Source organism: Nanorana parkeri, unplaced genomic scaffold (assembly GCF_000935625.1).
Source record: "Nanorana parkeri isolate BGI_ZX_2015 unplaced genomic scaffold, ASM93562v1 scaffold67, whole genome shotgun sequence".
Lineage (NCBI taxonomy): Eukaryota > Metazoa > Chordata > Amphibia > Anura > Dicroglossidae > Nanorana > Nanorana parkeri.
Genome location: NW_017306335.1, coordinates 261,700 through 288,158, shown reverse-complemented (window position 1 = coordinate 288,158; position 26,459 = coordinate 261,700). Strand labels below are relative to the sequence as shown.

Genomic DNA, 26,459 nt, shown 5'->3' with positions numbered 1-26,459 from the left:
GAAGGATATACCAGAAATTGAGTGATTGATCTTTGAACATTCCTGCATTGTACAGGCAGGGAGGAGGGATCCCTTCATGAGATCTGCACCCATAGTGCCCCCTCAGGAGGATCCCTTATCTCTTTCTCTGTAAATTCCTGCATATAATCTGTCCATGTTCAGAGTCTGTCCTGCTCCAGCAACACGCCCTGTGCCTTTCCCTTTCAGACTACTGGCACCTTTCCTAATGCAATACAGCTGCTTTACCAACAGTGGCCACAAGTAGGCAGCAGAGAGCCTGCATTGAGGACAGTGGTGGACATGGGCAGACAGGTAGCCTACAAGACCTGTGATGCCTCCAGCCTGTGATAAGTAATTAGCACTTTATCTGTCATCACTCAGCAAGAAATGCAGACACTGCATGCCCGGAGGTGCAAACTGATCCATATCTGCTGCGTTTTACATACTGGCCACTGTGTGGACACTACAGATCAATACAATTATCATACAGCCTCTAGGAGGGCAGGCTTGCTACACTACTGGTCCCAGCATTCCTAGCATGGCTACTGTTATTTTAGAGGTACAAAGCTGACTACAAATATTAGGGGGGTGGCGAGAAAAGCAGGACACAACTGACATTAGGGAGCTGTTGAGCTTATGGTGGCCACACATGTATAGATATAAATATTCAGTCATTCAGTGCAACTAAACTGATCAAACAAAAATCACAAAATATTTGATTCAGGGAGCTACTGATCGTTTTTAACTCTGCCAAGTCACTGGCAGAATTTTGTTGATTGCTCCCAGTTGCTAAGAACCAATCGTAAGTTAGATCAATTAAACGATTGCTTCTTATAAATTATTTACATTTATGACCAATCGATTGTGTTTTTATATATTTTATCAGTTGATTGCAAAGAGCAGATTAATACCTTGTCTGTTGCATCATTAATCAATAATGAATTGTTTGTTGTCAATCTCTTGGTTCATGATCAATCATAAGGTGCCCATACACCTGCCAATTATCGTACGATAATCGCGGGTGATCCCGCAATCATACGATAATCGGCAGGTGTATGGGCAGCGTGCAACCGCATCTACTGTATGGTTGCACGACTTTTGTCTTCCTAGCACGCTGGAAAACCCACCGAAAATCCTACGATTTCCGGCGGGTTGGTAGCGTGCTCGGAAGACGAAAGCCACACAGGCCGAGGTGCGCAAGCTCACACTGCCCGCTCAGCATTGCAATCATTGGCAAGCCCTCCCCTCAGCGGGGAGCGCTTGCGATGAGCGCAAGTACGATCTGCTTGTCCAAGATGGTCAGGTTGTACGAAATTTTAATGAACTTACAACCATTGCACAACGAAAGTCGTGCGATGGTTGTAAGGTGTATGGCCAGCTACAGATTAATATGTGTATGCCAGCTTTAAACTGGGAGCACATGGGGGAGTTTTAGTAGTGATTGATGGCTACTCATGTGGGGCAAATAGCTCCTTATTAGTGGTATACATGGGCTTGGTGTGAACGGAGTGTTTGCCCAACTTTCAGTGACACATCCCCTTCCTGGCCTGATCAGTTGAGGCCAGGGCATCCTTTTCCCGCAGCTACATGTAAAAAAAGGGGCGGGGAATGTCCCCACCGCGACTGATTGGGCCGGGAGGGGGATTGGGGTGCACTTTGTGTGGGCTTGGGCAAACTCAGTTTGCAGCAGAGCTGCCTGTCCTGTGCATACACATACAGTATATAAGAGTTAAGCAATGAGGATCACCAGCACTCAAAGGATAAGATAAATAATACTTTCCAAGGCTAGTATTCCCCCTGTTAGTTTGAGGTCCTATTCCCGTGCTCTAAAACTTAGCTTCATATTGAAATGAATGTCCTCCTGAATCTTATTCACACCCTTCACGTATTAAAGGTTTCATTCATGTTCCCTATTTCTCTTCTTTCCCCACGGCTATACACAGGGCTTTTTTTCTGGCGGTGTTCTATCGAAAGTCCCAACTTATCGAGTTCTCGGACCGCTTGACTTCCGGTTTTGTTAGAACTAAGAGGTTTGCCTAAGAAAGTTCTTCTGCACGAGCGCCATCCGAGGCATTGCCCTATACACATACACCACAGCAATGAAGTAATAAAATGAACTAGGATCACACTAATCCAGCATGTTATTAATCTCACGTGCCCCACTCAATATGGCCGACACTTGAGTGGGGCACCTGAGATTAATAACGTGTTGTATTCCCTTTACACATAAACCTTCTATCCATGATTGTATCTTTTGTTAAAGTTTATGTATACCAAAATCTTTTTTTAAGTATTGGGTGGAGTGTGGAAAGGTTTTTATTCTCATGTCTGTCCCCTTTGCAGTGGTTCACACTCTCTTATTTGTCCTTGTGATCATCATACAATAAAGTGATGTGAAATCCAAAATGTTACATTTGTCACCAGAACATGAAGTGAGGGGAAATCTTCCAATGGTGCCTAAGAGGGGATTTCCTAACAACTGCCTAAGAGGGGATTTCTCCTCACTTTGTAGGGATTTACTCTCACTTCCTGTTGCATCTTCAGGACAGGAAGTGGCAGTAAATCTCCCCAACGGGACACAGACAGCAAAAAAAAACACTGGCAGGAGTTTTAAATCCTTTCTCACGCTATCCTAAACTTAAAATAAAATTTTGGATGCATACACTTTAAAGGGGCCAAATTCCCCTGACTGGCAGCATTGTTGTCATAACTGATACAATGTTTGTATGTTTAGATTCTTTTTTTCCTGAAACTCACCATTTGCTTTTCTTTTCCTCTTTTTCAGGTAGCAGAGAGGCCGCCTTTACCTACGCCATCAGCGCGGCAGGAGTGGTGAACGCCATCAGCCGCGCCTGTCGAGAGGGGGAGCTGGCCACTTGCGGCTGCAGCCGGACCGCCCGTCCCAAGGACTTGCCCCGAGACTGGCTGTGGGGCGGCTGCGGGGACAATGTGGATTATGGCTACCGGTTTGCCAAGGAGTTTGTGGACGCCCGAGAGAGAGAGAAGAATTACCCAAAAGGGTCTGAAGATCAAGCGCGGGCCTTGATGAACCTGCAAAACAACGAGGCGGGCCGCAGGGTGAGTACAAATTACACCTGATGATTATAACCTTGCAGGGCCAAACCAATCTCTCTCTAGTGTAGCCCTGGAATGCTGTACAACTCAACAGGGGTTCCAATACTTTAATAGATCTGACAGGTTCCTGGTTTGGACTGACTGTACCCTGAATTCTGTATGTATTTGTACACTGCTTTGTCAAACACCACGCTTCCGTATGTTGTTTGCTGAGTTACCACAAAAATGGCCATTTTTGGGATTTGCATCAATCTTCTCCTTATCTCTGCACATTTTATTTAGATAAAGCCATCGAAATGGCAGTGGAACTGAAAAGCAGATGTATTGCTGCTCACGCATATTTGTCTTCAGCTGACTTGCAGGCAAGAAATATAACAGATATCTAACAGATTCCTCCATCCACACTAAACATGATAGATGGAGGAATCCCCCCAGCTAGGCTATTGAAGGGGCGATCCTGAGGCCGCGTCGTCATCACACGTGAACGTGACGTCACCTGGCGCATGCGCGATGACGTCATCGCAAATGCGTGGCCATCTGATTGACGCCTGCCGGCGGCCATCTTAGTGATGAGTGTCGGCCGAGGGAGGAGGGGACGTTCACCTGCGGGATGAGGTATGCCGCCGGGTCCCCTCCTCTCTCCTGACACTGCCGGGCTCTCAGTCCATGACCGAGTGCCCAACTTTTTAGAGGGGATGACACCAAAATGACAGTCAATCATTTTGATGTCACCCCTGCAATGGTGTCACCCGGGCAGCACCCCCCTTGTGTTGCCACTGGGCTTTTGTATTCTGACAGCCAGCGCCCACCATTGTCAAATTGCTGATTGCCTGCAGCCACTGTTCAGCCAACAATGTTTGGCCCGGGCTCCTTTGACAAAAGTTGTTTGAGTAATTGATTATTGCCAGGCCGGCAGGGCCACCCGATGTTAGAAGTGTGGCTGATTCCTGTGAAAAATGGCTGAAATGTTACCAGTGTATGGCTAGCTTTAGCGCTCAAGCTTGTTGCTGGCGAGTTCTTATTATACCACCTACCACCTTCTATGCCATAGGTAGGCAACCTCGATACTCCAGCTGTGCTAAAACTACAAATCCCATCATGCATCTAGAAGTCATGCCTGTGGCTATCAGAGTCTTTCAACGCCTCATGGGACTTGGCGTTCCACAACAACTGGAGTGCGGAGGTTGCCTACCCCTGTTCTATGGTATTGCTCAGTTGCTGGGTGGACCAGCAAGATGTCACTCCATCGCTGCTCCCTATGTAGGCACTACGGTTTTGCAGCATTCTGGGTTAGCAAGGGAGTGATATCCATTCAGGGATGTTGTTGTTGAATGTCCACACCTGTAAGTGTGACATCAGCCAGGGGTGGGCAAAGTTGAATGAGAAGAAGACTTGGTTAGACCTGTTTATCTGACAGCAAAGAATCAGGACCACACACACAGGGAGATTATCCAGCAGGTCGAAAATTCTCCATGGGCAACAGGGGTGGGCAACTTTGGCACTCCAGTTGTGCTTTAACTACAAACTCTGCCTCTGGGATTCATGCCTGTAACTGTCAGCCTTGCAGTGCCTCGTGGGACTTGTAGTTCCACAACAGTTGGAGCACTGGAGTTGCCCACCCCTGCTGTGCAGTAACAATTCCCATCAACCACCAATTCCAAGCAAAGGCTGAAATCGGAAGGGTCACTTGCAGTTATTGGTCTGTTTATGGCCACCTTTTGGCTGATCGTTTTTTCGCTCGGGTCTGAGCTGATGATGCTTCACCTGTCAGGAAATTCCTTTAGAGCGTAAGTGCTTTGTTAGCAAAGTCAATTCAGCTGCTGAACCAGCAACAGAGCGTTCAGCTGACATAACATAATAGGAAGGCATGAAGTGCCCCGTGTGTTATATAGAGGAGGGACGGACAGAAACCCCTCATACATACAGAATGACATTTTCACATATTAAAAGCAAAACATAATGAATGTGTTCTGCTTATTACACACACAGATTAGCAAGGGGAACATGTGCAGAATGTGTGTGTTTTTCTGTTGTTTTATGAGCACTGGTGTAATAATGGTCAGTGGGATATATAGTTGTGTTCTATTAGTTAAGCCCTCCATCACACTTTTAGCGTGCATGAATTTTAGCCTGTCGCCCTATGCGCCACAAACGTGGCAAAGAAGCTTATGGAGCATTTTTTGACTGAGCATTTGTCATGCTTTAAACCATTGGCAAAGATGCACATTTTGTCTGCCGCATTTGGGCTGCCATTAACAAGTAATGGCGACGCAAGCTGGCCACGTGATTTTCTGTGAAGCCTGGCAAAGTGTGAACAAGGGCTAATGGGTATAGATGTGTGTCAAGCTTACAATTGATCTCCATTTATACCTGGCTAGCGTGGATGGGGGATTCTTCCCTGCTGGGCTATTGTATTCAGCAGCTCCAGTGGCTGCTGAATGTGTAATCAGCACCTGCATGTCATCGGATTTGGATATTCAGCCCTTTGAGATGGTGTATACAGTATGGATGCAGGCTATGTTCGACCAGAAAGTTTTCAGACTATCTCCTTCAACAAAAGTTAATTGAAAAATCGATTTTTGGTGAGCAGAGGGTTGCTGATAGGGTCACCATGACTTGAATTTTGGCTAATTCAGTAGGAATCGGCCGAAATTCTGCAGCCTATGGCCAGCTTTAGATATTCAGTTCCACAGCTCTTGGAACCTGCAGGCTTAAAGCAACTCTATTGCTGATTCAAGAAAAAACAGATCCTGCAAAATCACCTTTTAAACTCACCTGTCTTGCCACCCGTTCTTCAGACCTTCATTCTCTCACCCCCATGCACTGTGATTCTATCCGCTGGCCCCTATGTCACTACAAAATGCAGTAGAAATGTAGGTGCTGACAGATGGAACAACAGCCCACAGAGGGGGACCAGGTAATATTGGAAGTGTGCTGAATGTGAGGATGCATCTGGTGGCCATACATTTCCAAGAAAGCAAAGATCTAAAGGAAAGTGTGTCTGGACAGGAGAGTATAAAACCATACAGATATCCCTACCGAGCACCTAATTGATACACCCCAATCTCCTGGGTGCTGTACCACGCGGATGGTGCCAAATTCAATCCAAGGAAAAACATGGGTCAACAACACACCAGTAATTCTTTATCCAAAAAATAATTGCCTTTGACGTTACATAGTTACATAGTATATGAGGTAGAAAAAAAGACAGATCCATCAAGTTCAACCTTTGTGTGTCTGTGTGTGAGTTGTGTGTGCGTGTGTATAGGAGTCCCTGTGTGGTCTAGTATTTAGGAGTACCTGTACCCCTGTATGTTACGGTCTCTTAGGGGGGTACCTAATTGATTTTTGAACTAATCAATATTCTTTGCAGATACCACTGCTTGTGGCAGAGAGTTCCAAAATTGAACTGCTCTAACTGAAAAGAAGCACTTACGCCCTTTGTGTATAAATCTTTTCTCCGCCAATTTTAGGTGGTGGCCTCTAGTCCTCGTTATGGAGTTTACAGTAAAACGTTTATTGCTGATGATGCCATCAACACTGAACATTTTGTACAAGAAAATCATGTCTCCTCTTAATCTCCTCACTTCCAGCGTGAAGAGGTTTAAATTTAGCAACCTTGTCTCATAGCTTTGATCCTCCAGCCCCTTAATTAGCTTAGTTGCTCTTCATTGGACTCTCTCTAGCTCCAGGACATCTTTTCTGTGGACTGGTGACCACAACTGAACCGCATACTCAAGATGAGGTCGAACCAGTGATCTATAAAGTGGCAAAATGATTGCTTTGTCTCTACAGAACATTCCCTTTTTAATGCATGACAGTACTCTGCTCGCTTTGTTTGCTGTAGCCTGGCATTGCAAGCTATTATTCAATCTGTGGTCTACTATGACCCCCACATCTTTTCCATTCCTGACTTCCCTAGTGGAGCATATTGTGTATTCTTCTTGCTTGTTTTTAACCCCAAAGTGCAATACTTTACATTTTTCGACATTAAACCTCATCTGCCATATAGTTGCCCACTCCCCTATTTCCTTCAGGTCCTCCTGTAATGTTGTAATGTCTAATCCCGTGTCTATTAACCTCCGTTCTGTGCCCCACGTTCATTCAGTAGTTTTAGGAAGCAACGTTTCGCAACCTTCATCAGGCAATTAGTGATGATGAGGTTCCTAAATGTTGCTTACTAAAATTGCTGAACGTCAAAGGCGTTTCTTTGGGATAAAAAATTACTGGTGTGCTGGAAACACATTTCTTTTAGGTGGGCATAAAAAGTTTTCCTTTGCAGGGTCAGGATTTTTTAAATCATCGGCAGAGTTGATTTTAAAGCTCGATACCTTGAAAAACACCAATGAAATTATGTTATAGTTTCATTCGAAAACCATTGATAGTACTCAAAATTGTCTTAATATCAGACTCCGGCAATGCCCTGACAGTCCTCCTCTGCATAAAATCTTGTACAAACACTCTACAAAGCGAGCGTTTTAAGTAGCACAAATGCAAAGTCAGATTTGTCCTAGGTAATGTCCTTTTCAGCCCCTCTTTGTCACTTTATCAAGCTGCAACCAAATGTTCCAAGGAGTGACAAGGTCAGGAATGTCACATCTCCTCTGCTGGCCATAAAGCGGGACACAACTAACAAATACAATCTCACCTAGGGGTCCAGAGCCCCCTACACTCTCACTGTAATAAAAGGATAAAGGGGTCATAAACCGACTATCACACCTCCAACATTGCACAAATGTTCCTGTCTTGGCTGGGTGGGGGGGTTATTTACTCTCCCCCTCCACTTCTGGCTTTTATGGTCCTACATTTCTTTGTTTATGTCTTGGGACTCTCTATTACTTGTGATGTGGGTACAACAAACTTCGATACATGACGCCGAGTCTGGGGCATTTACAACCTCTTTGAATATTTTACATTTTAATTGTAAAATATTTGTCATCGCTTTTTTTCTCCATTATGCCACACTACTTCTATCGAGATGGAGGTCTGTTATGGATTTTAATGAGGGAGCCCACGCAAAAACACTAAAAAGTGGGGTTCCCCATTCATATCAGATTTCAGATAAAATCAACTCAAAAACAAAAATTCTTGCAGTGTCTCGCGACTTATCCACAATATGCACCTTGGGAGCTCCTATAGGGAGTGAACTGGATTGGAATAAACAAGTCTCATTTAACTCTCATCACTTGCAATGCAGGGATGCATCCTTTTCAGTGTTCTCGTATCTCAGTCCTTTGTATAGGCAGATCCCCATTTTATTTGAAGTGAGATCTCATGGCAATGAACTGACTTCTGTCCTTTTACCCACATCTAAGACCCCCCTGCGTGACTCCTAATTGCAGAGTTCCTACATGAGGAAGCCAAGGCTTTAATGTGGAAATGACCGAGGTGTCTTTGAACAGAGGTGGCGTTGGCAGAAAATAAACCCCTGTGTGACTCTTCTTCTCTTTTACTTCGAATCCTCACATTGTTCTTCCACTTCCACCGATTATCAAATAGAGATCCTCAGTGTTCTATTCACTGCTTTGTATTCTTCTTCACACTTGTCCTCGCCCCATACAAGACAGGAGTCTCTTAGCCGAACTTGGCACACTTACTGCTATCACTGCCACGAATTTTATATATATATGTGTGTGTTATATTTTTATATATAGGGTCAGATATACCAACATTAGTGGTTGTTGAGGAATGCGAATTGTGACATCGTATCCTGGCACATTGAATACCAAATCAACTATTATGTCGCAGAGCATATGACTGAGAATTTGCGTTCTTTTGGGGCCAATCCTGATGTCTGGGGATAAGCTCTGTGGCTTTCAGATCTTCTGCCTTGCCCCATCAGGGGTCTTTTTTTGGAGGAGCCCTCACCAAGTATTTGGTGGAAAGGCTTCAGCTGGTCCCTAAGGATTGGGGTCTGTCTGGTTTTGGCCTAGGTAGGCCAGGTTACCTTGCCCATGTCAGGAGCTTCGGGGGGGGATTCAGGGATTTGATGTGCTATCTCTTCGGAGGAGGACCCCAGCGTACTCAGGAATGGATGAGGAGGTCACCAGTACTCACATGATGTCAGGAAACATGTCGTAAATTTATTAAACTGTCACATGCGTCAAACAAAGCCAACGTTTCAGGGCTACACGGGGTCCCTTCCTTTGCTCATTATGTCGCCCTCAGGAAGGGACCCTGCATGGCCCCAAAACGTTGGCTTTGACGCATCTGATGAATTTACGAACATGTTTCCTGACATCTTTTGATTTGTGAGTGCTGGTGACCTCCTCATCCAATTTATTCATACAGACTTGTGCATTTACTTTAAAGCGAGGTTAACGTTTTAGATCTTGACTTATCCTTTTCAATGCTTTGGGACTTTAACTCCTAAAGGTGTAGGGGTGCCATGCCACGTCAGCTGACCTCTGTGCATGCTTCTTTAACATTCACAGATTCTGGGAGGAGAGTCTTCTGGGGTGTCTGCACAGTGTGTAATCATGTATACTCAGCCTTGACATATTTAAACTTCATTAAAAATTAAACTCGATTTTATCTAGAAAACTAACTGTGCATTCAAACACCAACTGTGTATAAATAGCAAGGTTTGTGTTCCCTAGAAGTCGGATAGCACCATCTGCAGGATGTCACTGGGTACTGCATCCATTTTTACTGTGCACTGTTTTATGGTCCTCATGAGTTGTAAAGTCCCAGCATATACTATCCTGTTATAATTGACATTTTTGACTGACTGGTGAGACACCGCCAAATTTTTCAAGCCCTGGTAATAGGAATACACATTTAGAGTTGTTTTTGATAATGCAATCAAAGCTTACATGAGAAAACCCCTTTTATGTACTGAGTGCTGCCTTCCATCTGCCTATCACTTTCAGCAACTCCCAGCGCTCCCAGTGTGCTTTGTGTCTCTTGCTTGACCAAACATCAGCTTCAAGAGAAGCCCCCATTCACTTTGTACAGATTGAACAATCGACCTATGTTGTTAAATTTAATGATGCATAATCTATATCCTTTTCCTAATCCGCTCTCATTTTTCTTTTCCCTAGGCTGTGTATAAGTTGGCAGATGTGGCCTGCAAGTGTCACGGTGTTTCGGGTTCCTGTAGCCTGAAGACCTGTTGGCTTCAGTTGGCCGACTTCCGCAAGGTGGGCGAGTACCTGAAGGAGAAATACGACAGCGCAGCCACCATGAGACTTAACAAACGCAGCAAACTGGAACAGGTCAACCAGCGCTTTAACCCTCCCACTGCGGACGATCTCGTCTACCTGGACACCAGCCCGGACTACTGCCTGCGCAACGAGAGCACGGGTTCCCTGGGTACGCAAGGGCGGCTCTGCAACAAGACCTCGGAGGGCATGGACGGGTGTGAACTGATGTGCTGCGGACGGGGTTACGACCAGTTCAAGACGGTGCAGGTCGAGCGCTGTCACTGCAAGTTCCACTGGTGCTGCTTCGTCAAATGCAAGAAATGCACGGAAATCGTAGACCAGTACGTGTGCAAATAACACAGCACCCACGAGCTACGTGTGCTTCTCTGTGCTGCTCCTCCGCCACCCTTTCCCTCATCACCCATGCTCCGGCGTGCCCTCATCTCCTTCCCCAGCACGAAAACAGAGGCAGATATATATGTATAGAGTATAAAAGTAAATATATATATGTAGATATATATTTTTATATGTGTATAAAGGAAAGGAACTACATGAAAGGACTTTGGTTACGAGGCATGGACGGCGCATGAGGGCACGAGTACATCGCCATAAAGGAGACCCCCGGCTGTCCACAGCTGATAAATCAGAAGAGTCTGGAATCCATGAGGAGTGACTGGGTTGGCTCAGGGAGACACGAGGTCGGCCATCTTGATATTTCCCTTACCAGCACTTGTCTTGTTCTTGAAGGTTGATCAAAAAAAAAAAGGAAAGGACCTAAAAAACTTGACATTGGGGGGGCGCTCAATGGAATGACCCACCCATCCCCAAAGTACTGATTGGCCAGTGGGACAAAACGATCAGCCGAAACAAAAAGGGAAACGGTTGACTGATTGAACGCATTATTGTGCATCAGAATCCCTCCCATTGGGGCTCATTGTGGCAACCCCAAACCACCTTCCATCGTTGTAGGAGGCGTTCTAAACCGTTGCACTATATACTGATGTGGAGTGTTTGTACGCGCATTTATTTCAACAGATTTCAACATTATTCTGCCGCAAGCTTTCATTCTGTGTTAAAGTGGCCATGGAATCTTAAAGGGATGTTCCTCTTTTGGGCGACATCCTCTCTCTCTCTCTGTAATAACTAAGCACTGGAATTTTTCATAGGGGTCAGCAGGTTCCAGGATGAAAAATTGAATTCCTTCAACTTGTAGCTTTCATGGGACTTTTCTGAGAATCTGACAGTTAAATGGGGTGGCAGTGTAGTATGTATGTGCTCCAGGGGAGGGATAAGTTAACGTGAACCCTGTGTGGGAAATGAAAAAGTTTGCATTTTTAAGCGTATGTAAAGGCAAAGTTGTTTTTTCTTTTAGTTTTGGATGGAGCTGGGAAGGGTTACATCAGGGGTAGGCAAATGTGGCACTCCAGCTGTGGGGAAACTACAAAACCCAGTATGCCTTCTCCTCTGGGAGTCATGCATGTGGCTGTCAGGGGTTTGTATTTCCTAATGAGACTTGTAGTTTGACCACTGCTGGAGTGCTGAGGTTGCCTACACATGGGTTAGACCCTCTCTGATGTTTTTATTGCGGCCTTTACCACCGTTTGGGAGATTCTCCCTCTCTCTTTGTCCTGGTGACCACTGTCACCAAGACGGGAAATGATGGGAAATCCTAAATGTTACAGTTGAGCTGAGGGGAATCTTCCAGTGGGGACGTCTGTTCTGGTGACACCTCTCTATGATGGGAATTCCCTTTGCTTTGTAGAGATTTCCTGTTGTGTCTTAAAGACAGGAAGTGAAACCAAAAGCAAACCTACACTTTAATAGAAAATTACATAAATATTTTTTCAGATCTCGCCCTGCTGACCTCTGCTGCCGCAAACACACGGGAAGAGACTCAGCATCCTTCCATTATTTCCCTTATGATTGCAAAGTAACAATTGGCTGAGTATGCTGGCGGGTAACGATTAGAAGAGGTGGGTGGTGTGATGATTACGCACTCTGAGCCTCACCCTGTATAGAGATTTTCTAGTTTGCAGGATAACAATCTAAGCACCAACATAATGAGAGAGACTAGGACTGGGGCTAGCCAACCGAGCAGTTAACCTTTATACCCACATGGTCACCACACACACACCTTTTGCAGCATCCACTTTTACAACTCTGACTTTAAAAAAAAAAAGGTTTATATCACTTGCTGCCACACCCAGACAGGAATGTAACATACGTAGTTTATACACTACGATATCGTCTTCAAAGAGGCAGAGTTTACCATTCAGAGATTCAGCTTAATGATTTTTAAATATAATTTGGATAAAAATATTTACAGAAAAGGTATTAGAAAAACAGACATAGACAACAGTACAATCAATGTTTAAAGTGAAAAAAATATCTAAGTGGCTTCCATCTGGTTTTTGGTACAGTGCAGAGTTCAGATCACCTCACGGACAAGTCCAGTCTGATATGCCAAGAGTCACAGGCCCTTAAAAAATACTCCTTAATGTTACTTAATAGTTTAAATGATAAAAGTGCTGCAGCTTTTTCTTTCCCATGGAAAAGGTGTTGCAGAGCTACCCTGTCCCAATCAAAAGGCCTGAGGGATGTGTTGTAGGTGTGATGGAGTGTTTTACTCTGCTCAGCAAAACCACCCTTATTGCCAATTTATCCTGGGTATATCTATACTTCCATATGACAAGGTTTCATAATCCGTAAACCAGCATATCATTTAGCAGAATGAAATGATAATTTGTTAGATTCCAAATATCTTACACATCTGATGTATATTTCTCCTAGGAGGTCTAAAGTGTCTTATTAGCCTTCTCGACCTTGTAATATAGACATGGTTGATGTCTACCTGAGTGGTATCCTCTACAATAGGGTAACGACTTTTTAGAAAGGTAACTCCATTACAGTAGGAGTTATAGAACATGAATGAACGTTTGAGCATTAGAGATGCATGGGATCTCAGTCATAGATCAATATAGGTCAGCCTCGCTAGTGGAGGTTTATGATGCCTCTGCATTCCTTATAACTTGCCTGTTTTTTTCCAAGTGCGCCTTAAACTGGCTCACATAGGACATTTCTGGTTACTGACTCGAGAAAAATGAGTGTGGCATTGTGTTTGGTACCACTCCACACAGTTTGGGGTTCGGCAGACCTCACAGGTGGTGCTTGGTAACTGGCACCGCGAAGGAGGACACCTCCACCTGGGTGGAATTTTTACTAAGACTGAATCATGGAGCTGAGTGATACCCTGTGGCTTATTGAGGTTGCTCCCTGAAACTCCTCTGCTTGTTGATGCTGCCTGCCTCGGAGTAGTTGGTGGCACCACTTAACCCAGTGTGGCCAAAACCTAATATTGACTGGCAACTGCTGCTGAAAGAGTTGCAAATAGAGGTCTGCAGAACGAGCTAAATGCCTAACTCCAGCCATACGGTTCCTGTATGGACAGGAAGTATTTGTAAATTTCCCCAGGATATGTGTTTCAAGTTAAATAGGGAAGGGATGAAGCACCTGCCAGGTCATTCTTACTTTCTGTATCTTCCTGTCCTAGTGACAATCCCCCCCAACACACACATACACATTTTTTGTTTTGTCACAGGGACAGGAAATTGGGTGAAATCTCTCCAATGGGCTTATGGATTAAAAAAATAACTTGTCAGAAGTATTTACTCTTCCCAAGTTTATACAGAGTAAAAAGAAACATTTTGGCTAAAGTTGTGTTTAAAGATTGGCTTGAAGGGGGCTATAAAAGTCTGTTCCCATCGCCCTCCACTTAATTCCTAATTTCTATGTACAATTTTTTAAATATAAAAATGTGGACCCCCTTAAGGCCTGGTGCAGACCTCCGCGATCTGGGTCACACATCCTGGGATCACGCACGTCCTGGGATCGGTCACGATGTCAAAGGGGTGACAGCCGCGCAATCACAGAAAAAATGTGAATGTACCTTTTTTTTTTGCGATACACGACGCACGGCTGTTTTAGCGGTAAACCGCGCAATCCACCCGGCTCGACTGGGGTGCCATTAGAAAATAAGGGCACCCACAGCGCGATCGGTTCACACCTTGGCGACTCCTGACCGCGTGGCAATCCGTGAGGTGAGGTGTCGCCTAGGTGTGCACCGGCCCTTAATCAGACCCAGATACGATTATACTAGGACCCCCCTCCTCTCTTGTAAGTAATAGGTTAAAATGCCGCCATAGTTTTGGAGCAAACAATATGCTGTTAAACAGGGAAGGTAGGCTTTGTCCTTTTATCTATTTAGTTATACAGGTTTTGGTTTATCTTGCCAGGGAGATGTTAAGCTCAAACTCCTGTACTATTAAATTAAATGAAAATGACACCTATATTGCAGTCTGTCAGTGGAATTAAGACAGCGGGTTTTGTTTTTTGAGCTCCCCTGTAATATAGTTTCATTATCTGTTGATCCTGCCAGTAGATCTGTTATTTTACCACTTCCTGTACCAGGGTGACAACACTGTTGGTTCAGCAAAATCACAGCGGTGTCACCCTATGACCCTGGGAGTTTTAAATTGAAGCCCAACTCCAGCTAACACTTTTTTAAAGCAGTTGTAGCAAAAAGTATATTTTAGTTTCAGCCATATGAACAAAAGCTGACCATTATAAACACCCCCAGCAGTGTTAAATGGTTTATCCCATCCTCTGTAACTGTCACTTTTTTTTCAATCAAGAAAGTGTTTTTTGTAAAACGGCATTGTAATAATAAAGTGACATCCATGGAACCGTGAAACATACAGATCATATTCATTTATGTAAAATACACATCAGTATGAATAATAAAGTAATAGGAATAATGCATGGTCATATACAGGTACTAGTAGGGTACGCTATATTCATAGCACAACATGTCCTGCGACAGTGCCTCAGTGAAGAAATGATTCTATATCAAGTCAAATATGTACAACTTCGCAAATCATAAAACCATAACCACTGCGGAACAATCAAAAAAATTTGCAACTTTGGCAGATAATGTCACTTTTGCTTGACAGCTTGGCCTGTCACTGGAAGTGGAAAATAACATATCTACAGGTTATAAAGCTGTGTTATAAGGGGGGCTCAGAAAATCTAAAACTGCTGTGTTAGTGTCGCTGACTGACTGCATTATATATATCATTTTTTTAAATTAAGTCTCCCCCCCAAAAAAAAGAATGCTGTTAATCTACCCCTTGATGCATTGTAAGGCCCCATGCACACTAGCAGGCTGCGTTTATGCCCAACATAAGTTATCTGGTACGTAAAAAACAACTTTATGCTTCCCAGATTACTTTATTCTGTGTTGGGCTTAGTCGCGTTTATACGCGTTTACATGTGTCTAGCCGTATAATACTGGGCTAGTCGGACCTGGAACCCAGAAATTTCTATTTGGGGTAAACTGACCTAGACTGAAGGCACCTAGACGCTGCTGGACGCCTAGGTGTGCATTCAGTCATAGAAAAGCATTATATGAGTCCAGGTGCGTTTAGAAATAAGCTCCAAACGCACCTGAACTCAACATTTTTATACGTAGCGTGCATGAGGCCTAAGGCCTCTTTTAGACGAGTGTGTCAGGAAAGGATCCGTCAGCAGATCCTCTCTTGATCACAGCAGTACTGAGCGGGTGTCACCGCTGTGACATCCGTGTCTGTACAGTTTTTTCCTCCAAAAAATAAAACTGCCGGAGCCCATGTGTGTCTACAGGGAATCTGATGTAAACGGACATGTGTCCATTTACATCAGATTAGCCCTGGTCCGGTGTTCTATCAAAGTTTGTGACTGTTAGAATGTGTAACCGGTTGACGTGGTCACACATTTTAACGTAATCCTGCCCAGTTTTACAGCGGTGGAATATGTGACCGATCACGTGGCCACACATTTTAACGTAATCAGTTTTTCAGCGGTAGAATGTGGACTAGGAATTGGAATTCTTCACCTTTTGGCGGTCACATATTCCACTGTCGAAAAAATTGGCGGGATTACGTTAACATGTAATCCCACATGACCTGTCACACATTCCAACCTGGTCACAAACTTTGATAGAACACCGGCACAATCCGGTCTCACGAAATGGAATTCTGATCCGTTTGTTTTCCCAGACCTAGCCCGGATCCGGGGCTAATGGGTGTAAACATGATAATATGAAATGATAATATGAGGTGCTTACCGTGTTTCCCCGAAAATAAGACACTGTCTTATATTTTTTTGGCTCAAAAAAACACACTAGGTCTTATTTTCGGGGTAGGTGTTATTTTTTATTTTTGTATGTACAACAATCCCCACTTATTCATGTAGAAAAGTCTACATGTATTCATGTACAACAAAATAGTGATCAGGGCAATCAGGGGTGCTGTACCTTCCCAAGAGCAATTTGCTAACCAATCGCTGGCCAGAATGAGCGAAGCGCACTTTCACTATCGATTCCTCACAGGCGGAGTGCATTTGGTATCACTCCACCTGTGACAGGAGTCGGCGCTATAGAGGAGGCATCTGCTTATGCGACTCTGCTCCCTCCGGTGCCATCTCGCTTCCTCTAGCGCTGGCTTCGTTGGCACCACAGATTCTCTCCTGCCTCTCCCGCGGCTCTTCAAGTTCCCCCTTATGCCACCACCGGCCCTGGGAATGGTCACAACTAGGTCTTATTTTCAGGGTAGGTCTTATATTTTAGCAATTTACAAAAATAGTACTAGGTCTTATTTTGGGGGTAGGTCTTATTTTCGGGGAAACAGGGTAGTGAGCTATATGTGTTCTTCAACCTAATTCCCTAATGCTGCCGTGGTAAAGACAACATGAGGAACACAGCAATGTAACTTCATAGAATCCCATCACACTCCTGACCAGATGCAACCCAAATCATCGCTTCCAAAGTACACTAATACCTTTATTACTGAATCCTTTACAGCAGGGGTGGGCAGACTCCTGACCCCCAGCTGTGGTGCTACTACAACTCCCATGAGGTATTGCAAGACTCTGACAGCCACAGGTATTACTCCCAGAGGCAGAGGCATGATGGGCCGGAGGACCCGAGTTTGCACACCTCTGCTTTACAGCATCTACCTCCCTTACTTTCATCCTTCATTCTACATTATTTTAATTTTTTACATATTTTAAAGGTTTTACTTCAACCATTGTCCCAGCTGAGCACAGGGGTCCGTGCCCCATTGCCCTTGTGATTATTTTGTAATTTTTTTTTAAGTCTGCTATTTATTTTTATTATTTGTGTTTGTTTTATATATAATTATTCATCTTTGTTTCTCTAATCTGACATGAACAGTGCAACAGGTTTGTGTGTACATATTCCAATGTTCCAATATTCCATGGCTCTATAACGTGTCTCCTCGTCCCTTTTTTGGGGGTTTCGTCAGAGTCCCGCCCCCCAGCCACCCCAGGGGTAGACCGGAAGGACTGGGAAGAACGGCAGTTTTGTACAGATCTATTCTCCACTTTGTTTGACGATAATGTATCTTGGAAACTTTATGACAAAAAAAAGTAAAGTATGTGAACACATTCTACGGTTTGGTTATTTTTGGGGCGTGTAACACGCATGTAACTCACAGGCTGTATGGTGACAACACGACAATACAAGGACATGTGTATTTTTTTTTTTATTTGAAAGCTAATAATGATGTACAATGTCGCAAGTAACAGCGAGAGAGATTAAAGTTGCCCACACACTGTAAGTTTTTCTGCCACCAGTCTATTGTATTCTGACAGTGGTGGGTGTGCCACTGTCATAATACCCGAAGGCCTTGTTCACACCAGATGCAGTGCATTCCACCCCGATTCTGGCCAGAGCGCACTGTCTCGCATTGAGGCCGGCTCACTATGTTGTGGGGCAGGAGGGGGCGTGGTGGACCATTGAAGTGAATGGCACCGTAGCCACGCCCTCTGGCCGCAATGCGATCGGCCGCACGGGATTGCAAGGCACATTATGCTTGCGGTCCGGTCCGATCAAAATAGTGCTTGCAGCATTTTGATCGGACCAGACCGCAGGCATAATGTGCCTTGCGATCCCGTGCGGACAGAGGGCGTGGCTACAGTGCCATTCACTTCAATGGCCCGCCACGCCCCCTGCTGCCCCACAAAAAAGGTGAGCCGGCCGCAATGCGAGGCAGACCAGAACAGTTAGTCCTTGACCAAAAACGTATCCCTATGTGATTTATGGGCTATAGTTCACACCTTTGCAGTGCTTTTCGTTGCAGACCGAAAAAATACTGCGTGTCTTATTTTTTTCTGGTAAAGCGCAAAACACGTCAAAAACGCACTGGACTGCACCTGAAAGCCCATTTTAAGCTAAAAGAAGAAAAAACAGCACCAGAACGCGATAAAAATGAACCACACTGCGTTTGCAGATCTGCTACAGGCAGGGTGTGAACATAGCCTAAGGGAGGTTTATAACCTGTCAGCTTTTTTTTGCTCCCATCTGTGCCCCATTCAGTAGATTCCTCTTCACTTCCTGTCCAAATGGCCACAACAGGAAATGAGCAGAAACCTCTCTAAAGAGAAGGAAATCCTTGGTGGTCAGCAGGCTTACCAAACTGGAAGATTTCCCATCTATTCCTGTTCTGATGACAACCCAAAATGTGGGTTTTCTCTTAAGCTGGCCATGCACTGCTTAGACTTGCATAGGAAAGATCCTTTCTTCGACTTTCTATTAGTTGATGGGGTCAAATCGACGATTCATTTTGACCGCAGTGCCGAAAAAACTTGAGGGAGCTGGATGGAAAATTTTTCTCGAGCGAACAGTGAATCTAGTATTCATTCAGGAAACTCCATTCATTTGAATGTTAAAAATCAAAAAAATCGAAGATGGCCGCGATCTGAGGGAGCTCCGCAACACCCGGTTTTGTACCTTCTTTTTTATGTTCCCAACCTACCTATGTGAAAACCATATCTACTGAAACCTATGTGTACTGGCTACGCTATTTGTGGAAATTTAATAAAACTTTTGTTACAAAAAAAAAAAATCAAAAAAATCTTGATCGACATTCACCAAGTGTCTGATGTCATTATCGGGTGGTAAAGAAAGATCTTTCTTATGATGATTATGAGATCTCCTAGTGTATGGGCAGCTTTACTTTCACTTTCAGTGATAATGGTCCCCAGGACAAATATGGCGGCTGAATCTCCATAACAGGGACACAGACAGCGATAAAAACCAGACAGATGTTCTAATCCATCTCCATTTTATTCAAAGGTTTTGGCTTCAGTTGCATTTTAAGTATTGTCTGTATCGCTTCTCGGCTTTTTGGCTAAGATCAAGTGTAGTATCTGTTCTTATCAGTTTTCGGAGGGGAACAGCATGGACCGTCCTGGGACGGACGGTTGCTTAGTACTCTCTGGAGTAAAGGTGGGTGTTGAGGCGACTCCTTTTTGGCAGAGGGGGGAGTTTCCTCTGCACTAATACCTCCTGATGGGAATGGGTGCTTGCTTGGTCTGGCCGGATGGTTCGGGGGGCGGCAGAGCCCGTGGTGCTGTGCCCCCTGGGGGTGGCGTACCAGGGTTGCCAGAGAATCACACTGGGTGTGGGACCCTAGCACTGATTCACTGACACAAGGTCACGGTACCTATTGCATTTTCTGCACAACGTCTCTTGGACAGGCCTTATGGCTAGTCCGGGGCAATATTTTTGCAGTCCGGCCCCTAAGGCCTGTCAGAGTGGTGCACTGGCACTTTAGATTTATTTATTGCACTTAATGCACGATTGGCACGTTATTTATTTTTCAAATTTGACCCACAGATGCTGAGGGTGCGGGTACCTTCGGGGCCCATTCCTGATGTGGGGAGGAGATTCTGTGCCCTTATATAGGGTTCTCTGTCTCCTCCCACTTGAGGGGGGTTTCTCTTCGGGAGATCCCCCCAACCTAGTACTTGTGGGACCTGTTTCGGCAGGTGCCCAGAGGATCGGGGTCCGCCGGCCTTTGGGTCGGTGGACCAAAGTATTCCTAGCCCCTGTCAGGAGCCTTGCGCCCCGGGGGGGTCGGGAAATTGTGGCGCCTTCTTTGCAGAGAAGGACCAAGCACCCAGGTGCACGTTTTTGTGTGTTGTGATTTCATGATTCACTTTTTTTGTTTACAGGCGATTCGTTTTCGAGCACGCTCCACAGGCTTTAAAAAAAAGAAAAAAAATGTGTTCTGTATGAAAGAAGGCTCACACCTTTGCTGAGTGGCTGCTGAAATAAAACCAATTACAGGATAAACAATGTAGCACTAAAATTATTAAAGATCAAGAAGTGAAATACTTTCATATTTTGTTTATTTTGATATGGGATCTCTTCGTTGTGACACACTTTCTCTTTGAGCGGCAGCAGAGGGCGCTGTGACCACATATTTCCAATGGATCACTACCAGTAGTGCGAAGAACCATTCAGCAGAAGGACAAAGAGAACCTGTACTTCCCACAGAGGACAAAGACGCAAGTTAGACACCTAAAGGTGACAGTACCAGGGATCCCAACCTGAAAGAAGCCATTTCAGGGAGGTGTCCTTCTCATTTCAGGGAGGTGCCCTCTACGCCTCCCCCCCCATCCGCGATCTCTCCCGGGGTGGCCGGGAGCCGCTATCCAATAGCGGGAGACTCCTGGAGCGTCCGGGAGAGTTGGGATGTCTGCAGTACCTGCCTTCCTGCTGTCCCAGTGCTGAAATAATAAAAAAATATACACAGAAAAGTAGTCACCATGTGCAGGAAATCACATTTGCAGAGAGGTTCTAAACCCAGTAGTGTATACACCCCCAGTATGGGCCCATTCACACCAGTGTATTTCAGTGATTTGTAGTAAATGTAAGGCATGGTAAATAACCGTATTTTATCCGATTAACCGATTAATCGAACTTAATAATCGGCTAACTAATCGATTTTGAAAATAATCGTTAGCTGCAGCTCTAGTATCAAGCACAGTGCCATGTGTTGCAGTGGCATTTATTTTGAATGGGACCCCAACTCACCTAACACTAAACATTTGCAAAGACCAAAAATATTCCATTTTGAATATAGAAGAGGAGGTTTTAAACCCCGTCAGACTTTTTCTTTTCTGTGTGTGTGATTAAGGAGTTTTCACTTCCTGTCCTGTTGACTCAATAGAAAGACAGAGGATCTCTTTCCAAAATGAGAGAAATCTCCTCTTCTGCCTCATTCATATGGGCACCCTGGGGCAGATAGTTGGCTGCGTTCGGAGGTGTCTAAACGCCTCTGGGCACAGCCACATTCTGTGCTATGGTTGCACAAAAACTGGCTGAATAGCTGTGGCCAGTTTATGTGCCGCCAGAAACTCCAGCCCTGGCACTCAACATGTCTGCTTCCAGGGTCGGACAGACGCTCTTTTTGCATGCAACCACTCGGATCAGTGGTTACATGCCAACAGCGATGCCAACGGCCACTGACTTGCACAGAGTACAAATCTGACAGTTGCTGTTGCTTGTCACAGCTGTTCACACACACTTTTGTGCATGCAGCATTAGCCTGTGTGCACACACGCTACAATCCCACCATACAATCTTTGTACAATCACTTTTAGTGCTACCATCTGTAATGTGTTCGCACTTCTTGCAGCGCTGGGGGTCCCTGGTTTGAATCCTGGTGAGGACACTATATGCAAGGAGTTTGCATGTTCTCCCTGTGGGCATATGTGGGCCGCTGTAGAGCTCTGATCTGCGTGATACACGGCCATGAACGGCTGTGTGAATGAGGCCTAAGGATTAAGGCTTTTTAATAATAAAAGGTTCACCAGTCAGGGGGAAAATAAAGATAAAGTTATGTATATGGTGATGCTACCTTAACCACCTCCCGTCCGCCCAACGTTAAAAGACAGCTGGACGGGAGTCTACTGGATGCGGGTGGGCGTCTTTAGATGTCCTTCATGCCCACGCCCGCTCGCGCGCGCCCCCTGGCGCACACGAGCGGGGAACCGACAGGATTTTAAACGGCCAGCGATGGCCGTTTACATACAAGTGGTCCGGCGTCTGTACATGCAAGTCAGGTTGCGCCCCCCCCTTCTTACCTGTCCCCGCCACTGCTGTCCCGCGATCCCGGGCGTCCATCCATCCCGGGCAATGTGGCTCTGTGCACTAAGAACGGAGGGAGATCAGTACACTATCTCCCCCCCGCTCTCCCCCCGGTCTCTGAATGCAGAAAGTGATACATATTACATCACTTCCGCATTCCTCTGGCACTCTCCGGTACAGTAACCGGAGAGAAGCTGATGAAGCAGATCTGTGCTTCATCAGCTTCTCTGGGGGTCCCTAGCTGACATTAGGGGTCTTAGAGACCCCTGATGTCTCCATAAAGGGGACCTGTCACTGTAATTTGTTATCACATAGGGGACTTCTTATCCCCCTATGTGATAACAATAAAGTTAAGTGTAAAAAAATTAATAAATTGCTCACAAAATAAATAAAATTTACACACACACAAAAAACCCCCACAAAAATGATTTAAAGTCCCCCTCCCCCACATAGATGCGCAAAAATGCGTTAGATGCGCCTACACGCAAAAACGATGATTGCTCCAATTATGCCGCACATATTACATATCGCCGCGAACGTCACAGTGAGAGCAATAATTTTAGGGCCATCAATCACTGATAACACTAATAGGATAAGCGGTGAAATCTTTTAAAGCGTCGCCTATCGCCAATTTTGGCTATGGTAGTTTTTTGCGATTTCACGGGCACGCGCAATTTTAAGGCTTGACATGTTTGGTGTCTATTTACCCGATGTGACCCCGTCTTTTATATTTTACCAAAAAATTAGGTCATAATAAATGTTTCCTAACATAATAAAGGGAAAACCGTTTAAAAAAAAAAATATTCGGTACTTTCTTTGTTATATAGTAAAAAAAAAAAAACGCAGTGGTGATTAAATACCACCAAAAGAAAGCTCTATGTGTCCCCAAAAAATGGTATAAAATTAATTTCAGTACAGCGTTGCAAGACAGAATAAACGTCAGTCAAAGTACCGCAGCGTTGTATACGGAAAGATGGCCTAGACAGGAAGGGGGTGTAAACACCGCGGTCAGCAAGTGGTTAAAGGCACCTTTTAAAAAAAAAAATGCTATTAATGGAAGAAAAAAAAATTGCATTTATTCATTTTTTTAGTCTGCACAGCATTGCAACCGCGATCAGTGCAATGCCCAGGCTCTTGCAGACTATTACCCCAGCCCTCCGGTTTTGAGGCTGGAGGAAGTAATCAAACGACTGCACATTCGGTGACATCACTGCACTTGTGCTCCTTTGAGATCTACGAGTCCTGCTGCTATACAGTAGTTGCAGACGGTACATGTAGTATTTTCATTCACAAATCCTGTGAATAGATCTGTGAACGAATGACATGGATGTGCTAGCGGAGCTGTGCACAGCCACACCAAATTCAAATATACACAGGACGCTCCAGGGAGAAGCACCCCGCATTTAACCCCTTCATGACTGAGGCCCTTTTTTCAATTTTTGCACCCATGTTATATTCCACATTTTAGGCCTGAAAATGACGTAAAACCCCCCAACATTATATATTTTCTGAATGCCAAGACCCTATAGAATAAAATGGTGGTAGTTGAAAATGTTTATGTTGCGCAATGGGGGCGGCCCCTTCTTCGGGACGCAGAAGCGATCTGGCGACAGGTAAGTCGCCAGGATCGCTTCTGTTGTAAAGCCGACAGTCGGCTCTACAAGTTTAAACAGAGTCCCGGCGGCAAAAGTCGCCGGGAGTCTGTTTAAACAGCCCCGATGCTGGCGACGTACACTGTACGTCGTCAGTCACGAAGGGGTTAATTTTAGCCACCTCCCGTCCACCGAACGTTGCAAAACGGCCGAACGGGAGCCTTGTAGGAGCAAGTGGCCGTCTTAAAACGTCCTTTATGCCCGCGCTCACTCGCGCGCACCACCTGGCGCGCACAAGTGGGAAGCTGTCAACATTTTTAACAGCCAGCGATGGCTGTTTACATCCAAGCTGTGTGGCGTCTGTAGAGACGCCCGATCGCTTGTATGAGGTACGTTCATGTGCCCCTCACCTCTGCCATTCCCCTTGACGCTGCCGCGATCCCGGGCTCCCTGTGCTCTGTGCGAGCCTGGGACCGGCATTGTGGCTCTGTGTAGGGAGAACGGAGGGAGATCAGTATAAGGGCAGGTCTGATTGGATACACATTGATTGGGTAGGTTAGGTAGGTTCTAATATTACATAGTTTTGCTAAATCTAAAGTTGATTTTACAGAGACTGTATGGTCAGATTGTAACATATATGGCGACCCTGAGACTGGAGCAGACAGAATCTGGGGCAGCTGTGCTTGGCAACCAGTCAGCATCTAGCTTTCATTTTCAAAGCTTAGCTGATTTTGTCTGCTCCAGTTTTAGTATATTCCCCACATAGTATGAGGAGAATTTATCAAAACGGGAGCAGAGAAAATCTGGAGCAGTTGCCCATGGCAACCAATCGACTTCTATCTTTCATTTTCAAAGCTTAACTGAACACACTGAAGAGAGAAGCTAATAGGTTATTATTCTTCCAGATTCTATCGGCTCCAACTTTCATAAATGTCCCCCTATTCTACCTAGTTACTCTTTTTTAGCTTTTAATTAAAGTTCAACTTTAAAGAACAGAATTGCCCTTTGTAATACAGGAACACTGAAGAAGAAGAATAATAATAACAATAATAGTAATACAAAATTATACAAGCTCCACCCATCTCACAATGGAAGAGTCCTGTAGCCCTAGCAACAAGTCATGTGATACGGAAGCCGCTAAACTGGCTGCTCATTGGCCAGGTCAAAGCACGAGACGAATCGACCTTGTCCCGTTCCAAAACAAATAAAAGGGGCGGGGCTTGAATATTACGTCAGCTCCGGCTTGCAGCGCGGAAGAAGGAGGGGTCAACCGCTGCGTGCACCTTGTACATTCTCGTTAGAGGCGCTGTCATTGGTCGGTGCAGCCTCGTGCGATAGGCGTCATGGTGACGCTGCCAGGCAACCCGGGGTGGCGACAATAAGAGATACACTTGTGCCCTCTACTACCCCCCAAGTTACTGCCCATGCCAGTCATTTCTGCCCCCTGTCTGTCTTGTCAATGCCAGCCCTCTCCCTTGTGAGTGTCACCAATCCTCAGGCCCTGTTCACACCAAGGCGGCATCGTTTTTGCACGTTTGTACGCGTGGGTTCAGCGTGTGTTTTTTTTGCAGTCGCACATTTTGACTGGCAGCTCGAGGAAAGTTGCGGTTATGGCCCAACACGCAAAAACAAAAATGTGAATCTTGCTCCTGCCGTGTGTTTCCATTGAAGTCTATAAGGGGAAAACGAGGCGTAAACTGCCAAAAATAAAAGCTCATGTACTTTTTTCTGTGTTTGGGGTTTTGCTGCTCAGGTGTGAACAGGGCCATAGAAAATCCTGCGATGTCTTGTGCTGGGCGCGTTAAAGCGCTTTTTCTACTGCTCAAAAACACCCGCCAGGCCTTGTACTTCCCCCACCTCCTCCTGTGTCACGACCCCACACTTACTTCTCTTGACAGTTTCCTCCAGACCTTGTGTCTGGTACTGTGTGGCTGCTGCCAAGTGTTTGATGTTTGTCCGTCTTTTGCTGCCAGCTCATCGTCTTCTATTATCGGACCACCAGTCAGCGATGCCAGCTGCCAGTCTTTCTTCTGTCCCCTAATTATTGCTTGTCTTTTGTTCCCTTCCTCGTGTCTTACATCATTTGCCGCCTGCGTCTGTGCGTTTTACGTATGCTTCTATCTGAGGTGGGTATGTTAATATCAAATTCAGGAATCAGTCAGTCCAGTCTGGTAGCAGAGCATGCCCTCCCGTGAACACTAGTAAAGGGTTATTTATTAATGTGTACTATTGTCTTGTCTTCTGCAATGTTTACAACCCTTGTTATTGGGTATTATACATATACATCTGTATCATGTGCCGCATATTGAAAGTTCACAACAGCACGTTGGCCCATAACAGTCACATTTCTGGCTTCTCATTTCCAGAATTCATTGAAAAATCGAACGGACTTGGCAGGACAAAGGACCTTTCCCTCTTGGGGGGGCATTTAACAGATCTCACTGCTGGGCTCCCCTACTGGAACAAACAGAAAAAAGTGTGTGTTGTAAAGTAGTCACCGCTCCAAGCTCACTCCCGTGATGGACTACAATTTCACGTGTAGTTTACTAATTTCTATTGAGCTTGTAGTCCATCATAGGAGCGAGCTTGGAGCGGTGACTACTTTACAACACACACAGGGACCATGGGGAACAAAAGTAGCCCCCCTCCAGAAGG

General features: G+C 45.1%; 1 protein-coding gene across 1 annotated transcript in view; it reads left to right on the top strand.

Annotated features, from left to right (window-relative positions):
• The window catches only part of WNT5B (Wnt family member 5B), a 28,479-nt gene extending 17,700 nt beyond the window's left edge, over window positions 1–10,779 (top strand). Inside the window, exons 3-4 of the mRNA XM_018576440.1 lie at window positions 2,786–3,078; window positions 10,119–10,779. Of these exons, the coding sequence (XP_018431942.1) occupies window positions 2,786–3,078; window positions 10,119–10,577 (752 nt within the window). The 3' untranslated portion in view covers window positions 10,578–10,779. The remainder of the gene's footprint in view (window positions 1–2,785; window positions 3,079–10,118) is intronic.
• Window positions 10,780–26,459: the final 15,680 nt, after the last annotated feature.